Source organism: Neolamprologus multifasciatus, chromosome 13 (assembly GCF_963576455.1).
Source record: "Neolamprologus multifasciatus chromosome 13, fNeoMul1.2, whole genome shotgun sequence".
Lineage (NCBI taxonomy): Eukaryota > Metazoa > Chordata > Actinopteri > Cichliformes > Cichlidae > Neolamprologus > Neolamprologus multifasciatus.
The window spans coordinates 13,797,397-13,817,888 of record NC_140451.1 but is presented as its reverse complement, the minus strand read 5'-3'; the positions used below and the strand labels follow the sequence as shown (position 1 = coordinate 13,817,888).

Genomic DNA, 20,492 nt, shown 5'->3' with positions numbered 1-20,492 from the left:
GGGTGTTCATAACATTTTGTCACATCACGGTATATAGATCTTATATACATAGTCTCACAAAATATTACAGTTTAGGTCAGGTTCCAAAAGTAGACAGTAAAGTTTAAGTTACTAATTTATTAAAGCAAAGGTAAATAACAGAGTGTGCAGTGTTTGTTTTTTTTAGCAGCTTCAGTGTTGGTGGAAGGTGGGGCCAATTTTTGCTGTGTAGTTAGATGGTTGATTTCCCTGGGTGAGAACTTTGCGCCACCTCGACTGAGGAGAAGACTGAATATATTGTACAATTATGTGTTTTGTGTAATATTTGTAATATACTGTGTGTAATTGAGAGTATTTCTTCATGTGGCTTTGTGTGTTGCTCTTGTGTCCAGCTCCCCAGAGGAACTTTGAGATCGCTTTCAAGATGTTTGATCTGAACGGCGATGGAGAGGTGGACCTGGAGGAGTTTGAACAGGTTAGACCAGGGGTGTCAAACTCAAATACACAGTGGGCCAAAATTCAAAACTGGAACAAAGTCGCGGGCTAACGTTAATATTTATTGAAAAAAAAATCTTCCTCCAGATATAAGAATGAATCTTTTCTTATGGACTCAAATAAGTTTTGCTGGAAAACTGAATATGGAACAAGCAAAGCTTAATACTAAACAATATATATATATATATTAGCTGTATAATACCAGTACCCCGGCTCTAATAGTAATTTGGTATGGCTTCACGGGCCAAATGTAATTAGGCTGCGGGCCAAATTTGGCCCGCGGGCCAGAGTTCGACAGCTATGAGTTAGACTGACATCAGCAGGATGTCCTACGTGCAGCAGATGCACACAAACCTGCGCAAAATCAACATATTAAACGTGACAGAAGCTTGAAAGAGATAGCCCACATATTTATATTGAGATTTAATAACCAGAGTAGCTTTGATTGTTTTACAGTGACACACACTGACTAGCAATAAAGGTAGGCTCCCACACTGCTGTCCACCAGTGTGACCCTTTCTCAAAGGGAACGATAGATGCTGTGCTCAGCAGTCTGTGCTAACATCAGTGTATGCAGCTCAGTTTGTCTTATACAGTCATACTGTAGTATATATTGTAGTGAATATATTGTAGTTAATAACTACCTCTAAAACTTAGTCTGCACGGACACTCTGGTTGACACTTGGCTCTCTGTATGTGTAGGTCCAGAGCATCATTCGTTCCCAGACCAGCATGGGTATGCGACACCGCGATCGCTCTACCACAGGAAATACCCTGAAGACAGGTGGCTGCAGCTCTGCTCTCACCACATACTTCTTTGGAGGGGATCTGAAGGGCAAACTCACCATTGGCAGTTTCCTGGAGTTTCAAAGGAAACTGCAGCACGACGTGCTCAAACTGGAGGTAACAAAAATGGAAAAATTAATGAGGAGATGATTCAACTTCAATTTTCCATCTACTGGTTTACTGCAGTATGTGTACAGTTACAGTCCATTTGAATTTAAATGCATATTAAGTCTCTGTACTTATTAGGAGCTGCAGAGGAAAATGAATAACTTTTTCACAGAGAGAAAAACAATCTCACTGTCTGTATTATATGTCGTTCCAGAGTCCAATTAAATCAAAAAAAAATGTTTCTATCAGGGGAGAAGGAAGGAGCTAGTGACAGGTGGTTTTACACATAAATGAAAAACAAAAACGATGAGGAAGTCAGTAGCAACAGCTGATCAGTGCTGCTGAGCATATGGTTGAGCTGGTGTTTACCATGCCTAGTGCCTAAATGATGCTCCAAACCATAATGAGTGGCATTATCAGAGGCTCAGAGAACAGGACTCAGATCTGAGCATCTGCAAGAAAAGGAAGCATTATGTGTCAGGTCTTAATGATACCTCAGTACTCGTTCGGGGAAATCATAATACAACAGATAAGTTTGAATTTATTTTAACATTCAGCAACTTCATGTGAAAGCAGATTAAATAACTGCAGCCAACATGAAATGAATGGTTCCTGAGTTTTAACTCTTCTTGAATTTAAGAAAAGCGATTGAAGTGGCTAGCATTTCATAGCGTTTTCAACAGTGTCTCGAGACTTTTTGATGTTGCTCATATGTTCAGTGAGAAGGTGCTCTCATCTCTGTAGAGAACGGCGCACCAGTGGTGGACAAGCCCGTTCTGGTGCTGCCAGGCAAACCCAACAGCTCTGGCCTATGAGCACAGTGACCAGTTTGTAGCTACATTGTAGGACTCTAACAGTGGTCATGTTGGTCCTCCTTTCACAAAAGAGCAGATACTGGTCTTGCTGCTAAGGTTGATCCCCATATACGACCCGGTCCAGCACGCCACATGTCACAGCCTATCTCCTAGTATCTCCTTCACACAATTTAAATTGTGCTAGGAGACACACCAAACCTTACAGACACTGATCATATTGTTCTGCCATACTGGAGGCGCTGGACTACATGTGCAACCTGAAATGGCTGCAGGTAACATCTTTTGCTACAAGTAGTGACAAGGACAATAGCAAATGGAAAAACTAGAAAAAACAAATCAGTCTGGAAGGATTTTCATGCTGAGGAAACAAATCTTACTGTTATATGTAGTCCCAAATTACCCTAACAATTAAATAAAAAAATGTTTCTGTGAGGGGGGAAGGAAGGAGGTAGTGACAGTTGGTTTTACACACAAAGTAAAAACAAAAATGATGAGGATAGTTTCGCAATGCATCTTTTGTTTCTTTCCTTTATATCAAAGCACATGAAATGGTTTCACAATGAAATGAACAGACTGATATCCCTGAGGTTTAACTGACTTTATGCTATACTGTAATCATCAGGTTACATTACAGGGTTACCTAGGAAACTGGAGCCTGGAATGTCTGCTAGGGACCAACCGTCAGCTTCAAAGTGATGCATGACGACTCTTTATAGTTGTAACTCTTATGCTTACAAACTTGCAGGTCAAAGAATACGTGCCATTCTCATTATTATAACGTGGGGGGGCTTAGTCACATCCTGCCTGCCAGAAATGCAACATTTCTAGAGGTTAACAAGTTAAGAGAGAAATGTCAAACATCCTCAGTCATAAATCAAGTGTGTTGACCTGACACAGCAGAGGCATGCTGTTGTTGCAGTGAAACATTGCAAAAATGCACATGCACATTTAATGTCACCAATGCCAGCTCCAGACGTGACTCAGCTTGAAGCCTGACATCAGTATTTACTGTTTCCCATCTCCCTGTGCGCTCCCTTACTAAAAATGTTGCTTCCTCCACATAGCACTTGATCTGTTTTTCTCTCTTTTTCCCTCCCTAGTTTGAGAGGAACGATCCTGTGGACGGCAGAATCACTGAGAGGCAGTTCGGGGGTATGCTGCTGGCTTACAGCGGCGTCCAGTCTCGTAAACTCAAGCAGATGCAGAAGGGGTTGAAGAAAATGTTTAAGGATGCACAGGTAAATAAATATGTCCATTCGTCCATCCTTAAATGTAGCTCTGAAAGTCTTAGCCACTCAGACGTAAGATACAGCGCTTGATGAGGTGTTCTGAGTGTTTTAATTAATTAGCCTACATGGGAGGATATATGACAGACGGTGCGTGCGTAAGGGAAAAGGAGACTGTGCAGGGGCATTGAGAGTCTTTGTGAGAGACTGGATGAGAGGTAATACATCACTGGGAGTGGGCAGCACATACAGTGTCTGATCTTATCCACCTTACCAACTCAGTCTCTCCAGCCACCTCTAGCTCTACTTTGGGATGACCTCAGTATTGGTGCAATTAGCTCTCTTCATTCCTCTCTGGTCGTCTCAGAGTCTTTACAAAATTGCACTGTGTTTTTTTTTTTAGACATTATCCTCCTCAGTTGAGTAGTCTTTGAAAGAAGAAAAAAAGACAAGACTATTTCTTTACAGCCACATTGCTTTAAGCATAAAAATTCTCCACAGACATTCGTGGTAATGTAAAAATCCTAATTTCTAAATTTAGTACATGCTTATATCTCCTTCCTGTTTCAAGTTCTTTGCATGAACCCCGTTTTTATGCTGGATCGGTTTCACGGTAATGAGCCCCATCAGTCAACTGACTGAAGTTACCCCCGTGCATATCGTTTTCCCAGGGGTGTTGCAGCGAAATATGTCCCATTTCAATTTTTTTGAATTTAACGATTTGGACTGTCACAGAGCTGTTTGTTATACATTAAAGCACCACAGATGTCAGACTTAGCTACGATAAGGCACGTCTGATGGTTAAATACAGCGATTAGGAGAGAAAAGGAACAGAAAGCAAGCAAGCATCGCTCCCTGTCTGTCTTCCCTTCTTTTACTGTTTACCCTGTCTTCCTCAATCCTGCTGTCAGTCTGTCAGTATTGGCAGAACCTGTAAGGTAAATGACTCAAGTATTATTCACAGCCCAAGACCAGCTGTTCACTTTTCTTTGCAAATGAGCTCATCAGCAGTGCAGCAGCTGTGTGACTGTGTGTCTGTTTATATGTGTATATGCGCATGTTTGCTTTAGGCTGTCTGTCCCCTTGTTGGTCTGTGGCACAATGTTTAACCATGTGTGTTAAAAGCTTATGCAGACTTCCTCTTGTCATTTGTGTCACACTCCTAAGGTCCTCCAAATGTGGTATTCTACAGTGGCAGCTCTTGTCTTAACAATAGTTGGCTGTTTTTCGCAGGTTTGGAATGCTCTAATAGCCCAAATACAAATGCAGGAAGGATTTGTAACAAATTTGTCAATTTTTCTTTGTCGCACAGGGCATCACATTTGAGGAGGTGGAGAACTTCTTTACTTTCTTGAAGAACGTAAATGACGTGGACACAGCTCTGAGTTTCTACCATATGGCTGGAGCCTCCATAGATAAAGGTACACCCACAGTCACCCTTTACTTTGACATTCTCTCCCTTCCCTAATTTATCCCCCTTTAGACTTAACTGTTCTCCGTTTTGTCGTCTGCATCTCATGGCTGTTAACACTCTGACAGCCAGATCTGCTTCCCACATCTTTTTTTCCCTGGCTTTTCTCCCAAACCAAGCTCAGCTATTTGTCATCTTTTTATCAGTCCATCCATTTATCCACCACTTCTTCCCCTGGGCCTGCAGAATTGTGCAAATTCAAACACAAAAACTGCTTATGCACACATGACAGATCACTTTGTGCTCCTACTACAGGCTGCTGATGTCCCCTAAAACATGCCAGCATTATCACTGGGCAAGTGAATGGATGATTAGGGTTGAGTTAACCCATCATTAAATGGTTGCTTTCTCCATGAGTCCGTTACTGCAGGGTGGTGTGCAACAACCATTGAATATAAAAAACTGGATGATAACCTCTGGGACAAACAAGCCTGGGGAGGCTCTGCAGCCATCACTGGCTTGGATGAGCAAAGAGAAAAGAGCTTACAGTAGAACAGTAAACACTCAACCGGCTGGTGGGGCCAGTCACTCATAAAGAAACCTGCTGCTCCAAAGATACCTGCACAAAGGTGCATGGAGAAAGAGGGAAGAGCATAAACTACGTAAGATGTGAAAGGAATAATGATGTGGCACAAAATCACAGGGATATAGAGTGTGAAAGAGAAAAGATTAGATGGGCTCAGTGCATCAGGGAGCACACTGGTCCTGTGGCACCTCTGTGAACATCTGGTTCTAGGGGCACCCGATCTAGCCTGAACTATAATCTATATGAAAAAGGAAAGTTGGGGTCTTTCTTAAAAGTAGAGAGGGTGTCTACTTTCTGAATCCAAGCTGCAACCCTGATAGCTGAAGGCTCTGGGATTCACAAATTAGAGTGCGGTTTAAAAGGTAAGTGCTATTTCTGGATAATATTGTACTCTGAGGTGAGATTCACTGGGGGTGATCATTCAGGGTTCTGTGTGTCAGTATTTTAAAGTGTAGCATGGGTAAACTATGATCTTTCTCTCAGTACTTGATACAAATACTAAAGTACTTTTTGAGGCCTTGCAGCCTCAGTCACTTTACACGTAACAACAATTAAGTCTGTAGAGAGCTTAGGCATTAGGGTGGAGACTGTTATAGGGCTATTGGCACTGTAATCCCTAAGATCATAGTTCATCAGAAATGGGGGCACAAATCACAGCAAAATTTTTGGCACAACTTCACATACTTTCAAGGTGCATGGAGAGGATGAAACAATTCACAATGCAGGAACTCCAGCAACACTTAAGGAAAGAGGAACAACTTTACTGACTGACCTACGGGTTTCGGCTTGTGGCCTTCATGATGACATCAGGATGACCCTGATGAAGGCCACAAGCCAAAACCCGTTGGTCAGTCAGTAAAGTTGTTCCTCTTTCCTTAAGTGTTGCTGGAGTTCCTGCATTGAGAAATGGGGGCACAAACAGACATAAAACTTTGGTAAATATTTTTGAAGAGCGATTGGTGTAACTTTTTACGGTGGAGCCAAACTCCAGTTACTAACTGGCCTTTTTTCCCCCATTATACCATGAACACCTGCAGTGTATTGCACACCGCGCAGTAGTAGTTCTTGACACAACAGCTGGACAATTTGAAAAGTTGGTTAACTCATCCACATAAAAAGCGTCACAAATGGGGTTTAGTTAGGAAAAAACCCTGAAAGATCTCACATATTAAGACTTTAAAAATGGCCCACAGAGTTCACTGTGGTTATGCTGTTCTCAGTGCTGAAGAATTTATTTTCAGCGCTTACTGAAAACTAATTACAAAGTTTAAATTCATTAAATCACTCGTACTGTCTTTATGTGGCTCCACACTTTCATTACTACTCAATTCATTTGTCAGAAGCTGACAATGAAAATCTTTTTAATGTGAGAACAAAAACGGTAGATGAGACCTGTGGCAGTTGTTTGAGGAGTCTGTGTTTCCTTCATTTGTTGCAGTGATTCAGTCCATCAATAGACCTCAATGTGTTTCTGTCTGTGCATCCATTTGTTCTGATTCATTTATGAAGCAGCTGCTGTGTTAAGGGAGCGAAGGGTCTACCCCGAGGTGCTTTTTCAGGCATTTGGTTTCAGTGGCATTTCTGCACAGTAACAAACCGCGTATGTGTATCAGTGTGTTTTTGACTTCGCATAAAGTGGCTTTGGGAGGATGCTGTGGGTTCACAGCGAGCTGGCAGACACATGTCTGTGAACTCTCTGCACCCTGCTGCCGTCCATGAACTGAAATCGTTTTTCTCCTCTTCGAGCCCGAAGCAGCTCGTGTCTTAGCTGAGCTTTTTAATGTCTTTGTTACTCTCTTTTCCTTTGCTTTCATCTTGCACTCAAGTCCACTGATTTCACACCCTTTCAGAACAGTTTCTCATGTGTGGGTGTGCGATCTGGATCTGCACAATGGCTTTGTCGAATATATAAAAGAAGGCCAGTAATGAGGTTCTCGATGGCGTGCTGGCTCATCTTTTTCTCTCACCATTTGCAGAGAAATTTTTGTCACGTTTTATTTGTTCACCCCCACTCGTCTTTCATACCTGCCCTCCTCCATTTGTGACTATTGGTAAATCCTGATTAAACTGACACTGCGTGTTTATGGTCCTTGTTTTGGTTTTTTTCCCTCATTCTCGGTCTTTTCACATCCTCCATATTTTCCTCAGTCCAGTTCCATTCCCAGCTGGATTTCCTGTAGCGGTCCGCTCTTTCTTTTCCTCTCAGCCCCTTCTTTCTCTCATGTGTCCATCCGATAGCCTCCCCAGCGAATTGAAACCCTTTTTCTTGATCCAGAGCAGTCTGATTTGCACACACTGTTCTCTACTTGCACCGCTGATGTGCTGACATGTGTGAGTCTGTGCCTGTGTTGCTCTCACAGTGAATCTTTTTATCTGTGTATCTTTCCTCCCTCTGTCTCTCAGTCACCATGAAGCAGGTGGCACGCACCGTAGCAAAAGTGGAGCTGTCGGATCACGTGTGCGACGTGGTGTTCGCGCTCTTTGATTGTGATGGTAAGTAGCTGACAGTCTCATCATATCTCTCTGCTCTAAATATTTATGAAACACAAATAAAGCCTCCGGAGGTAGAAATCATCAATAAATGGAAGTTAGCTCCTTCGTCTTACTTACTCTTCCTTTATTATTTCATCATCCCGCTCCCCTGTCCATCACCCCTCTCCCCCTTCTCTCCTTCTCTGTCTGTCTTCCTTAGGGAATGGAGAGCTTAGTAATAAGGAGTTCATAGCCATCATGAAGCAGCGGCTCATGCGTGGGCTGGAGAAACCCAAAGACATGGGCTTCACTCGGCTTGTGCGTGCCATGTGGAAGTGTGCCCAGGATACCGCCTGGGATTTTGCCACACCGAAGACATAATGTCACAGGAGACCGGTTGCAATTGAGAGCGGAAGACAGCAGGTGTATAGGGCTTGGACGTGTTTTAAGAAGTTTAATAGACAATTAAGACTGCAGCTCATCATCAATCATTAACGCATGTTGCTGTAGTTCCAGCTATCAGTATTGTGGCTGAAGCATCCTGACGCAGTGCACTGTGTCCTGAAAGGCTTCTCTAGTGTGCCTGCCTGAGGCATCATGGGTATTTGTATGTTTGAAAATATACAAAGTTTGTATGTTTGATTTTTTTTTTTTTCATATTTTATAAAGGAATGCAGAACAGTGCATCTGTTTGTTAAGTGCTAAAAACACCACTTTGCTCTTCTGTATTTAATGCATTTTACAGCAAAAGGGCAAGACTAAAAGATGAATCAATCTAGTTTGACCTTCAGCTGTATAAAGGCTGCAGTATATCTGTTCTACGCTGTTAACATAGCCTGGATATTTCTTTGGTTGGACAAAGCAGACGTCTGTAATGTCGTTAGCACCTCTTCACTCAGTCTGCATCTTTATTCCTATAATGTTGTCCCATAAAAGATTAAGTATGCTCATCTTACCCTGTGTTCTTAGCATTATTATTCCCCATGGAAACACATACGACAGATGTTAAAAGAAGAACTCTATTAAAGATGCTACAATAATGTAATGGTGATTAAGCTTTTTATTTCTTAATAACAGAGTTCTGCTTGCCACGTTTCCATTTTCCCTCTTTAACAGCACAGTGGGAGGGATTAGCACGACTATTTGTTGGGGCACCTGGGAAGTCATTTGTCAAGTGTAATGACTTTTCAGGCAAAAACGCATGGCTGATTGTAACCCCTGGCTTTGACTTCATTCCAGACGCAGAAAATTATTGTGTGTCTGTGTGTGTCTATGCGCAAGAGTAGTCAGCATTTTTGCCTAATTGAAATGGACAGGATGGGCAGTCCTCAGCCTCCGCTGCCCATTAAAAGATTGTCCTGCAGCCCTTTGTGCACACACACTGCTGCAATTTACCCGAACGAGCTGGCTCGCTCTGCCGCACGTAATACGACTGACAGACGGAAGTGGTGCTCAGGAGTGATTGCTAGGCAGGAGATCAGGTACGTGGACTTCTCATCAGTATTCCTCACCAATGGTCTTTTCAGAGTTTCTGTCTGGCATTTCAATTGCTCAGAAGTGGAAAAATTATTTTTCTTTTAACTTTCTTTGCATCACTTACATTCTGCTTTAATCATAGAATGGCTGTCCAGTGAAAGTCATGCATCTTCATTATGCCAGCTTTTAACATTAACTAGGAGAGTCTCATATCCAGCTTTGTGAAACTTTTCTTTTCATTTAATCAAATTATTTATTGATTTGTTTGGCTTGCAAAGTAGACCCAAAAAGAAATGTTCAGATTCTATCTTCTGTGCTGTTTTGCTCTGCAGCACTTCCTTCCCCATAAGAAGGCCTGTGGTAATTCCTTCCCCATACAGCTGAAGATCATGTTTGCCCAACAGTCCAAAGAAATGTTGAAATTCTAAAAAAGACATTTTAAAAGCTGTGGCCGGCCTGCCTGCCTTTTCCTAATTATTCAATTTCAAAGCACTTATCCCAAATCAACAAATGATGAGCTTTAAAACCTGCAAAGCAAAACACTATTTCCTTTTACTTTCTAAAACTCCCTGAAGGACCTCCTGACCCACTGCTGCTGCACAGAGCCTCCAAGTGCAACAGCAGCTACATCCGTGCTCAAAAACTGCCCAGTAACCATTCTGCAGTAACCACTTCTCAACAGTTCATCCATGTAAAACCTCGAGCAAGCACGCTCTGTCAGATTTCTCTGCTTGATGAGCGCTGGAGCATTGCTCAGTGGTTAGCAGTTGCCAGGCTTGCAAAGGAGGCTATTTTTGGAGTGACTGCAGACCTCGATCATAAGTCAACAGCTCTTTTTGTGCATTGGGTTCATGTAGTATTTCCTCCTTGTACGTACATATGAGCTGTATGCACGGGGTGTGCGTTGTTCATTCAGTCTAAGCCTTAAGCTTTTTGCACTGAAACCAGAGAGTATATTATTCATTTGGTCATATGCGGTTTCCTATCTGCCAGGTATTATTATGAGTTAATGAAAAAATATACTCTGCAATAAGAATAAGAGATCAGCTAGTCGGCTGCAAATTATTTAGTCTCGCAATCACTTTTCCCACTTGAGCATAAGGAGTTAAGAGGATAAAATGTAAAAATAATTTAAACAGTCACTGACTAGAGTAATATCTGCCAATCCACTGCGATTAATCCACTTTTCACCAAAGGCTGTTTGTAGAGTTTTACAGGGAAAGATTAAATATTCAGTCATTTTCTGATGCAAACCAGAAATTTTTTACAGCCACTGCTGTCAAGAACAAGTTTTTTCTGCCAACACTGCCACTCAGCTGTTCATGTAAAGTTCACTGTAAAATACAGATAAATGTATAGTTTAATGTCCCAGAGGGGAACCTGCTTGTATGCAGGTGAGGTCATGTCTGAGTTTCTTTAACAGGAAAATGTGATTACATTATAAAAATATATTGATAAACATTTCAATTGAGAATTTTTCATGCATACCAACCCAGATGAGGTACAGTAATACTGAACTTATTTATGCTACCCTATCAGGGAAAATTTAGGTGGAGCAGTGGTTAGCCTCACAGCAAGGAATTTTCTGGTTGAAACCTGGTAGTTTTGAGCTTCTCTGTGTGGAGTTTGTGCCTGTTCTGGTTTCCTCCCAAAGCACTGTGACACTGGTGACCTGCCCTGGGTGTAGCGCACCTTTTCACTTTATGACAGCTGGGATAGGCTTGTCCCCACCCTTGTGTACAATCTAGATAAGTGCTTAAAAAAGAAAGAAAAGAAAAATAAACACACAAAACCCCCCAAACATCTCCACTGGTCTTTTTTTTTAAATTGAGAAAAAAAATCCCTGATCATCTGGTATAAAACCTGAAATCTAAGCATGGACAGTACATGGTGTGTAGAACTGAGTCTTTATCTCTGTTTTCAGAGTGTTGCTAAATTGCTGGAATATCCCTTTAGCTGTACATGCTGATCTAAGAAGGTGGTAATGTTGGGAGATTTTAACTTTCATATTGATGATGCATCCTGTAATATGGCTGCTGACTTCATGACCATCACAGAGTCTTTTAATTTTATGCAGCCTGTTTCTGGCCCTACACATGTAAAGGGTCACACATTGGACCTTGTTTTCTCCTTGGGTTTAAATATAAATGACATTCGTGTGGAAAATGTCCATGTGAGTGACCATAGCTGCATATATTTTAACTTGTCGTTTTATTTGGATCCCCCGGCTCCCAAAATAACGGTTGAAAGGCGAATCATAAACCAGAACGCCGGCAAAAGGTTCTCTGCCATGTTCGACGCTGAAATGATTTACAAGGATTTGGACTCTCTTGTCTCATCCTTTAATAACCAGTGTAATTCTATTTTAGACATAGTGGCACCTCTGAAAAAAAGTACTGTCCTATGTCTGAAATCTCATCCTTGGTTAAATGAAAACATTCGTAATTTCAGGAGATACTGTCGCAAGCTAGAACGTTTGTGGAAGGCTTCCAAGCTTGAGGTTTATAAGTTACACCTTAAAGAATCTGTCCTCTTGCTAAATGACATGGAAAAATGCCAGAACAGAGTATTTTTCACACCTCATAGCTTCAAAAAAGAAAGATCCTAAATTCTTGTTTAAAACAATTAAGAGTATTGTTTCTCCCGATGCTCCTTGTGCACCAGTTCACTCAACGTCCGAATGCAATGAGTTTATGAACTATTTCAGAAATAAGGTCATTGCCATCAGGTCTAATATCTCTCCATCATCTTCTCAATATCAAACTTTCAACTTGCTCTCCTCTGATACTTGGTCCTCTTTTACTCCTGTTACATTACAAGACATCAGAGGCCTGCTTTGTCATATAAAACAGACTTCAAGCCCCCTTGATGTCCTTCCATCTTCATTTTTCACTAGTGTGTTTGATTCAATTGGCCCCTGTATTGTGGAAATGATAAATACTTCTCTTCATACTGGCTCAGTCCCCAGCTTCTTTAAACAAGCTATTGTTGAGCCAATATTAAAGAAACCTCAGCTGGATCCATCTCTTCCTAACAGTTATAGGCCAATATCCAAATTGCCTTTTATATCGAAAATTTTAGAAAAAGTAGTACTAGAACAACTTAACTATTTCCTGGATAAAAATGCTGTTATGGACACTTTCCAGTCTGGTTTTTGTAAATTGCATTCCACTGAAACGGCCTTACTATCTAGTGATATCTTGATGGCAGCAGACTCTGGAGAGTACACAGTGCTGGTCCTGTTGGATCTCAGCTCTGCTTTTGACACTGTAGATCACAGTATCATGATAAACAGACTCGAGAACTTGTTTGGGATTACTGGTGTTGTTTTAAAATGGTTTATATCATATCTGTCTGAGAGATCTTTTACTGTTTGCATGAATCATGTCACATCAGAATCAACAGTTTTGCCGTGTGGGGTACCTCAAGGATCTGTCCTGGGTCCAATTCTCTTTTTACTTTATGTATTTCCCCTAGGCCAAATTATTAAGCGCTATAAATATATCTCCTATCATCTCTATGCTGACGACATCCAACTATACTGTTCCTTCAAAATGTCTGAGTTTTATAAATTGCCTGACAGAAATCAACAAATGGTTATATGACAATTTTCTCCAACTAAACTCTGATAAAACAGAAACTCTAATTATTGCTCCAGACCACATGGTCCCAGAAATTAGACAGCATATCAGCTTCTTAGCTCCTTCTGTAAAATCAAGCCTTAGAATCTCGGTGTCATATTTGACAGCTCGATGTCGCTCGAGCAACATTCTAAGCAGCTGGTCCGAAACTGTTTTTATCATTTACGGAATATCTCTAAACTCAGACTAATGGTATCAAAGCTTGAACTTGAGATGATTATTCATGCTTTTATTTCTTCTCGTTTAGACTATTGTAATGGCCTTTTTACTTGTTTTAACAAATCAGCCTTAAATCGTCTTCAGACTGTGCAGAATGCTGCAGCACGTCTCTTAACAGGCACCAAGAGAAGATCACATATCACTCCAGTCTTGGCCTCCCTTCACTGGTTGCCCGTAAATTTTAGGTTTCATTTTAAAATTTTACTTCTAACCTTTAGGGCCCTACATGGTCAGGCTCCTCAATATTTATCTGACCTGCTGAAACCACATACATCTTCTCGGGCTTTAAGGTCATTAGATCAGAGACTTCTGGTGGTACCGCGCACTCGTTTTAAAACTCGTGGTGATCGGGCCTTTCAGACTGTGGCACCACGGTTGTGGAATTCTCTCCCACTGTCTCTTCGCTGCACGGACTCCATTCTTTTAAGAAACAGCTGAAGACATTTTTATTTAGAAAAGCATTTGATTAATTTCTTCTTATGCTGTTTTTATAGTTTTACATTGTTTTATTTACTGTTATATTGTTTTTATATTCCCATTTCCTGTGTTGTAAAGCACTTTGTGATTTTTATCTGTGAAAAGCGCTATATAAATAAATTTTACTTACTTACTTAACAGGCCTCAGTTCATTTGAGATGACAGACTTATGCATCTGTGTTCAACAGATGGAAAAAACAAACAGGAAATGAGCTGTCTGGACACAAACTGCCCCGAGGAATCGGGTGACAGTTTACATACTTTGACTAAACGTCATGCTGAGGGCAGTGCTACTCCACTGCCACCTAGTGGCAATTGTAAAGTACATTTCTAAAGAATAAGTTGCAAAAAATAAAGCCTGATGTAGCAAATATGATACAAATGTAAACATATACAAATTGATTTATTTCATTTGAAGGTTTAATAAGCACTCCATTTAAAAAGAAATTTTTCTGGCTGTTATTCCACAGTTCAGGGTTTAAAGGCTTAAAGTTTAAAAATATGTCCTTTCTAGACCGTTAATTTGCCAACAACAATATCAGCACACAAACAACAACTTGGTATGTGCAGATACTAAAAATTGGAGTTCCTCTCCAATTGTGCACATGTAAAACTGTCAGCTGAGCAAACAGTGAGCAAACTGTCCATGAAATCATCACCAGTATATTGTTTAATCTTTATTTACAGATTGAGGTGTGAAAAAAAAAATGACAGTGGTACACAGGATCTCATACGATAATCAAATAACTGAAACAAGCATGGCTTTATGTTCGAATTACATACTTAATACCACTGAACAGTACAGGGAGGGACTGAAAGGACTTCCTAACGGAGGGAAAGAAAAAAAAAATCCTTGAACAGAGAAAAAAAAAAAAAAGACCTTCAGAGGCCCTTAAAGATTCAAGTGGAATAAAACATAATAAATACAGTATAAAATTTCCACTTGATAGGTTTTCTTGTGATGTTAAGAAAAAGCCCCAAAACTCTTCACATTTAAATGTGGATCAAAAAAAAAGAGAGACAAACATCAAGAATCCATGTAGTATATTAAACAAAAAACAAATTTTAACCCAAAATGAAGAACACGTATAGATGGATTGATTTCGATCATACCTAGACAAGAAGATTGATTAATGTTACAAACATTCACCATTTAAGAAGAAAGAAGGTTGTGAAAACAAGCAGAAAGAGCCAAACATTTTCTCCATTAGCCAGTGGCTGCAGCCACCTAGTGGCTATAAGTAATGTCACAGTTGGGAGCACATTTCCCTGCTGCCACAGCTCTGCTAAATGTAAACTCCATTACAGACTAAATCAAAGTTGAATCAAAGGGCCAGTTCAGTGTGATGGACCATCTTCTGTTAGTGTGCTGCTGCTGCTGGAGAGACTGTTTACAAGAGGGTGGTTTGAGCAGACAACTTGTATTCCTGATCTGTTCGGTACAGTACAGTTGAAATGGGAGATTGTGGACTTTCTCAGTCGCTGTCAAACTTAATGGAGTTGACTGAAGTGGAGATGGCTCCCCCGCGGTAGCTTCCTCTTTTCTTCTTTGTCTTTTCGTGGCGGAATGATTTGCCTTTTGTGAACTTGAGCACATCGTTAGCTTTCTGGCCCCAGTCTCCATTGGCTCCCATCTGAAATAGAACATTATAAAGAGAGAAAAAAAAGATTGTTTATCTGCCACCTCAACAACTATAATGCTCAGTAATCCTGTAAAAATGATTATTATGATTAAATAATTCACCTTTGCATCAAACGAATTGTCTGCAAGGCGCGGGTCCACATTTACTTCGTCGTCTTTTATTCTACGGAAGGGTACGTTGGTAGACTGGAAAACAAAATGTTTCAGTCAGCTTATTTCAATTCACTTTAATTCAATTCTAGCTTTGTGCAGGTCTTACCTTCTTATTGGCTTTAGGGAAAGTCTGTGGTGTGGTTGTGGCCTTCTTATTTTTTGGTGTTTTTAAATCTGTTTCTTCCTCTTCGCTTTCTGATGATTCTTCATCCTTTTTTCTTTTTCCATTAGTACCTGTATCAGATGAAAATGTGCTCATACTTAGTAAACACTACACTTCTATAAATATTAAACACTTAAGGACCAACAGTTAAGTGATAGTTTTTTTCCCCATTTAATGACCAGATGTTTGAGACTTACTGTTTTTTGGGGTGTTGGGTGCAGTGGCTGCTTTACGTGGCACTTTAGCCTCATCTGATGAACTCTCCTCAGAGCTGCTGTCGCTGGATGATGACTCTGCTGGCTTTGCTGCTGGCTTTGCTGCAGCCTTCGCTGACGCTGCTGCTGTCTTGGGAGTTTCTGCCTTGCCGTTGGCAACTGTAGGCTTAGTCACGGGGGTCTCCGTCTCTGAATCAGAGCTATCTGAGGAATCAGAGCTGCTCTCCTCTGCTTTTTTTGCCTTTTTGACTGCAGGCGCTGCCTTTGTTGTTCTCGCAGCTGCAGGAGCGGGCTTCTTGGCAGCAGCTGGAGCTTGTTTCTTAGCTGCCTCATCCTCTGAGTCTGAGCTGTCAGAGCTGCTTTCTTCTGCAGCAGCAGTCTTAGCTGCAGGAGTAGCGGGCTTTGAAGCGGGCGTAGCAGGCTTAGCTGCTGCTGGCTTGGTCTTAGCTGGCTCTTCATCATCCTCAGAAGAGGACTCTGAGCTACTCTCTTTCGGGGCAGCCTTTCCTGCAGGTGTAGCATGCTTTGAGGCTGAAGTAGCAGCTTTAGCTGCTGCAGGTTTAGCCTTGGCTGGCTGCTCTTCATCTTCAGAGGAGGAATCAGAGTCGGAGCTGCTCTCTGCTGCAGGAGTAGCCTTTGCTACCGGAGTAGCCTTCTTTGAAGCTGGTGTTGCAGGCTTAGCTGGTGTTGGCTTGGCCTTGGCCGGTTCTTCATCTTCTGATGATGAGTCGGAGTCAGAGCTGCTTTCTGCTGCAGCAGCAGGCTTAGCTGCAGGGGTGGAACTCTTTGAAGCTGGCTTAGCTGCTGCTGGTTTAGTCTTAGCAGGCTCTTCTTCATCTTCAGACGAAGAGTCAGACTCTGAACTGCTCTCTGCTGCTGCAGGGGGCTTTGCTGCAGGCTTTGAAGTTGGTGTAGCCGTTTTAGCAGGCTTGGCTTTCACTGGCTCTTCCTCATCCTCAGAGGAGTCCTCCGAATCAGAGCTGGTCTCTGCTGCTTTGGCTTGGGGTTTAGATGCTCCAGAAGCTGCGGATGGGGTTGCGGTTTTTGTGGGAGGCTTTGCTGGGGCCTCATCTTCAGAGCTGCTATCTGAATCTGGAAAGCAAGATCAATGCTGTCATGAAGGTTTGCAAACAATATAGGGTTAATATCAGAAATTATATTAGGTCATATTTAACTTCTGAAGCTCAAATACCCAAAATGTGCATCTCCTACCTGAGCTCGAGGACTCGTCTTTCTGAGCTGGCGTAGTCTTGGCAGGTGCAGCTTTGGTTGGGGGTTTCTTTGCTGCCGCCTCCTCCTCTGAACTGGAGTCCTCCTCGGAGGATTCATCTTTAGCGGACTTAGCTGGAGCCGCTTTAGCAGGAGTCACCTTTGTTGCAGGTTTCTTCACCTCTTTAGCTGGAGAAGGTTTGACTGGGGCTGCTTTACCTGCAGGCTTCTTAGCCATCTCCTCTTCTGAGCTGGAATCTAGAAAGATGAGAGACATTTACAAACATTCACTGTCACAAACTGATCATCATTTTAAGATGGGAAATGAGCGAGTGACGTTTGTGATCCATACCAGAGCTCTCTGAGCTGGACTCCTGCTTCTTTGCAGCAGGTTTGGACGCTCCAGGTTTGGCTGCAGGTGACTTTACGGGGGCTGGTTTTGCTGTGCAAGTTAAAATGCTGTTAGACATCCAACAATAAACACCAAGAAGTCAAGGTGGGGGAAGAAAAAAAAAAAAAAAAAAAAAAAAAAGGAGCCCACTTACCTGCCACCTTTTTGTCGTCATCACTGCTGTCTGAAGAGTCGCTGTCCTTGGCCTTGCTTGCTGCTGGTGCAGCAGGAGCTTTCTGGATTGAAGCAGGAGGTGGTACAGCACTGTATGCTCCTAGAAGGACAAATGTAGATCGTCAGCATTAAAAACAAATACAAATATATTTTAATAAATAATTTCCCCTAGGGATCAATAAAATATTCTAATTCTGATAATCACAGATCATTCCAGAGATGACCAAGTGAACAGCTCTGGGTATAATTCAGTCAGGGCAGACTGGTGTTATGATCATGATATGGACAGAACTGGACTGTTGTAATTAACGTGAACTCAATCTCACTTATTTTTTTATATAGCTGTCGAACTTACGCACATCAGTAATAGGCTAAAAAGACTTGATTGGGATTCACTTCCCAGGTTTGTCGCTGATGCAAGTGTGCCTCACATCTTTTCAAACCAGACTTTTGTTACTGTGCAGCTTGTATAGTTGTAAGAAAGCATGAAAACACACCTGCTTTGGGTTTTTTGCTGGGAGGAGCCTCATCCTCTGATGAAGAGTCTTCACTGCTTGACTCAGTAGCAGCTTTATTTACTGGGGCTGGTTTGACTGGAGCCGGTTTGACTGGAGCCTGACAGAACACATGGAAATATGCTGTTAATATCTGCTGCATGCATTTATCCGCTACACACCACACTTGGCTGAGTGTGAGACAATCAACAACACATAACAACATAAAGAAGGCCCTGTGTACCTTGGCTGGCTTCTCATCTTCAGAATCTGAGGAGCTGTCTTCGCTGCTGCTGCTCTCCTTCTTCTTTTGAGCTGCACCTTTGGCAGCAACAGCTGCTTTGGGTGTTGTGACTGCACCAGCCTTGGGTTCTGTTATTCAGAAATGCATACAGTAAATTAAATAACCCAAGATTTTCCCAATCTTAACTTAAACAAATTACTCAATATAGACTTACTTTGTGCAGGAGCTTTGGTGGTTTGTTCTTCCTCAGAGTCAGACTCTTCACTGCTGGAGCTGCTATCCTTTTTCCTTGTGCTACCTGCAGCAGCAGGAGGTTGTTTCACAGGTGCCTACAAACAGACACTACATTTTAATAAAAGGATAACAGACAAGATAATGTAGCAATAACAGGCTATCATGAGAATGTCTGATTCTGATGCTTCCTTCTACCTTTGCAGCAGGCTTTGCAGGAGCTTTGTCCTCCTCAGAGTCACTAGAGTCTTCACTGCTGCTGGATGCAGCTTTAGTAGCTGCTGCTTTAGCAGGCCCCTTTTTGGCTGCTAAAATGTAGAATGAGGAAAAATGTAATATCACAGTGTTTCAGAATGCACATTACTAGCAGAATTCAGCCAACCCTTTCAGTTATCCATATCAAATATGAAGGTTATACCTGCAGTAGCTACTTTAGTTTGTTTTGCACCAGCCTCTTCATCCTCACTGCTTGACTCTTCACTGCTGGATCTCTCAGTGCTGGCTTTTGCCTTCTTGGCTGACGGACCCGTCCAGTTCGGCGGCACCTTTCGTTTTTTGGCTTCGGGAGATCTATTTAAAATAGAGTTTCAATGATACAGCACATAATTATATTAACACACAGTATGCAACACCACCCTATATTAACATAAAAAAAAACCCCACTTCAACGGGATAAAAGGCACTCCCTTTCCCAGAGTAGAAAGATATGCAAATAATAATGCTTTAGTCGTTAGCCTGCATACCAAAGTGTCCTTGGGCAAAAAACTGAACACCGAGTTAGTGAGAGAGAGACTGTTTGAATCCCTCCACTCTGCATGGTAAACTATTCTTTGGCATGTTGAATAAAATGCTTTGAACATTCAAGTAGAGTAGTAAAGTGCTATATAAGAACCATTTCATTTCCCATTTGTCTAAACAAAAAGCAGTTCAATTTTGTAGAACAACAAAAGGGTTGTGTTTATATTGTATTAGATTTTTCTCTGATAATCCTCAAACAACGAGTGTTAACAGACCCTTGGACACTAGGAGAGCAGCAGTGAAATTTCTATTGTACCAATACATTTTTAAAGGAACATACTTATCGACACAAAGTCAGCTTGGTCATGTGCTTCATATTTTTATTTGAAAAACCCCTCTCGGATAAAAATATATATATATATTAATAAGCAACTCACTTCACCCAGAAGTTGTAGATATTGACGAGTCTCTCCTCATTCTGATCTTGCGGAGCCTGTAGAGAAACACGTGAAGTAGTAAGTTAATAATTCCCTTGCAGCACTTTGAATTTGTGACTAAAACTCCACAAATCACAATTTAAAAAGTATAAACACGCTGCAGTATTTACACTTTAACGCACTGAGACGGTTAATTAGCCCAAAAGCAGGTTGCAGCTGATACACGTGCTAACTTCACCGGCTCGGTAACCTGTACGTATTTACCCCTCGTGCCGCCTGGACCTAACGTCTAGTACCGGCGACAGGACGTGTCCGTCACACACCGCCACACAGCGTAGGCTACTCACCACTTTAGTCTGTTTCAAGAACTCCTGAGCCGCCTTGGTGAACTTGTTCTCCACCAGAAACGAGTACACGCATTTGAAAAGATCACTCGGTACCGACTTCTCCGCCGCCATCTTCAACACGTTCTTCTGGAAAAGGAAGTGACGGAATCAGGCACTTGTGAGCAGGCGCTTGGTGTCGACGTATCCACGCTTCAGTAAAAAAAATAAATACCAGTTTCTAAAGGTTTCCAAATGTCAGAAAACTAAATAAAACACAATTCCACTGACTAATTGTGATTTTAAAAATCCTTTAAAAAACTTTACAAATATTTCGGGTTGCTCTCACGTGACTAATTTCCTAAAACAATACGAGTAAAATATGTG

At 41.6% G+C, this 20,492-nt stretch overlaps 2 protein-coding genes across 4 annotated transcripts in view; one reads left to right on the top strand and one right to left on the bottom strand.

Annotated features, from left to right (window-relative positions):
* Nucleotides 1-8,923, top strand: part of micu1 (mitochondrial calcium uptake 1) — a 37,582-nt gene extending 28,659 nt beyond the window's left edge. For both annotated transcript variants that reach the window (XM_085181975.1, XM_085181974.1), the window contains 6 exons: nt 372-454; nt 1,177-1,377; nt 3,284-3,421; nt 4,722-4,830; nt 7,810-7,899; nt 8,099-8,923. In XM_085181975.1, coding sequence (XP_085038101.1) covers nt 372-454; nt 1,177-1,377; nt 3,284-3,421; nt 4,722-4,830; nt 7,810-7,899; nt 8,099-8,259 — 782 coding nt within the window. In that variant the 3' untranslated portion in view covers nt 8,260-8,923. The remainder of the gene's footprint in view (nt 1-371; nt 455-1,176; nt 1,378-3,283; nt 3,422-4,721; nt 4,831-7,809; nt 7,900-8,098) is intronic.
* On the bottom strand, nt 8,462-20,287 carry nolc1 (nucleolar and coiled-body phosphoprotein 1). 2 transcript variants are annotated; one of them, XR_014877454.1, is made up of 15 exons: nt 20,130-20,287; nt 19,783-19,838; nt 19,026-19,177; nt 18,806-18,915; nt 18,591-18,705; nt 18,377-18,504; nt 18,136-18,253; nt 17,619-17,738; nt 17,426-17,515; nt 17,077-17,331; nt 15,847-16,956; nt 15,593-15,720; nt 15,436-15,519; nt 13,826-15,325; nt 8,462-11,324 (listed from the first exon to the last, which is right to left on the bottom strand). XR_014877454.1 is itself a non-coding variant. In XM_085181964.1 (14 exons), the coding sequence occupies exons 1-14, from the start codon at nt 20,238-20,240 to the stop codon at nt 15,167-15,169; spliced, it is 2,736 nt and encodes a 911-aa protein (XP_085038090.1). In that variant the 5' UTR covers nt 20,241-20,287; the 3' UTR covers nt 13,540-15,166. The 2 variants fall into 2 exon arrangements, 1 of the variants encoding a protein (XP_085038090.1); XM_085181964.1 differs by lacking the exon at nt 8,462-11,324 and having other exon boundaries at nt 13,540-15,325.
* Between the last annotated feature and the right edge of the window lie 205 nt (nt 20,288-20,492).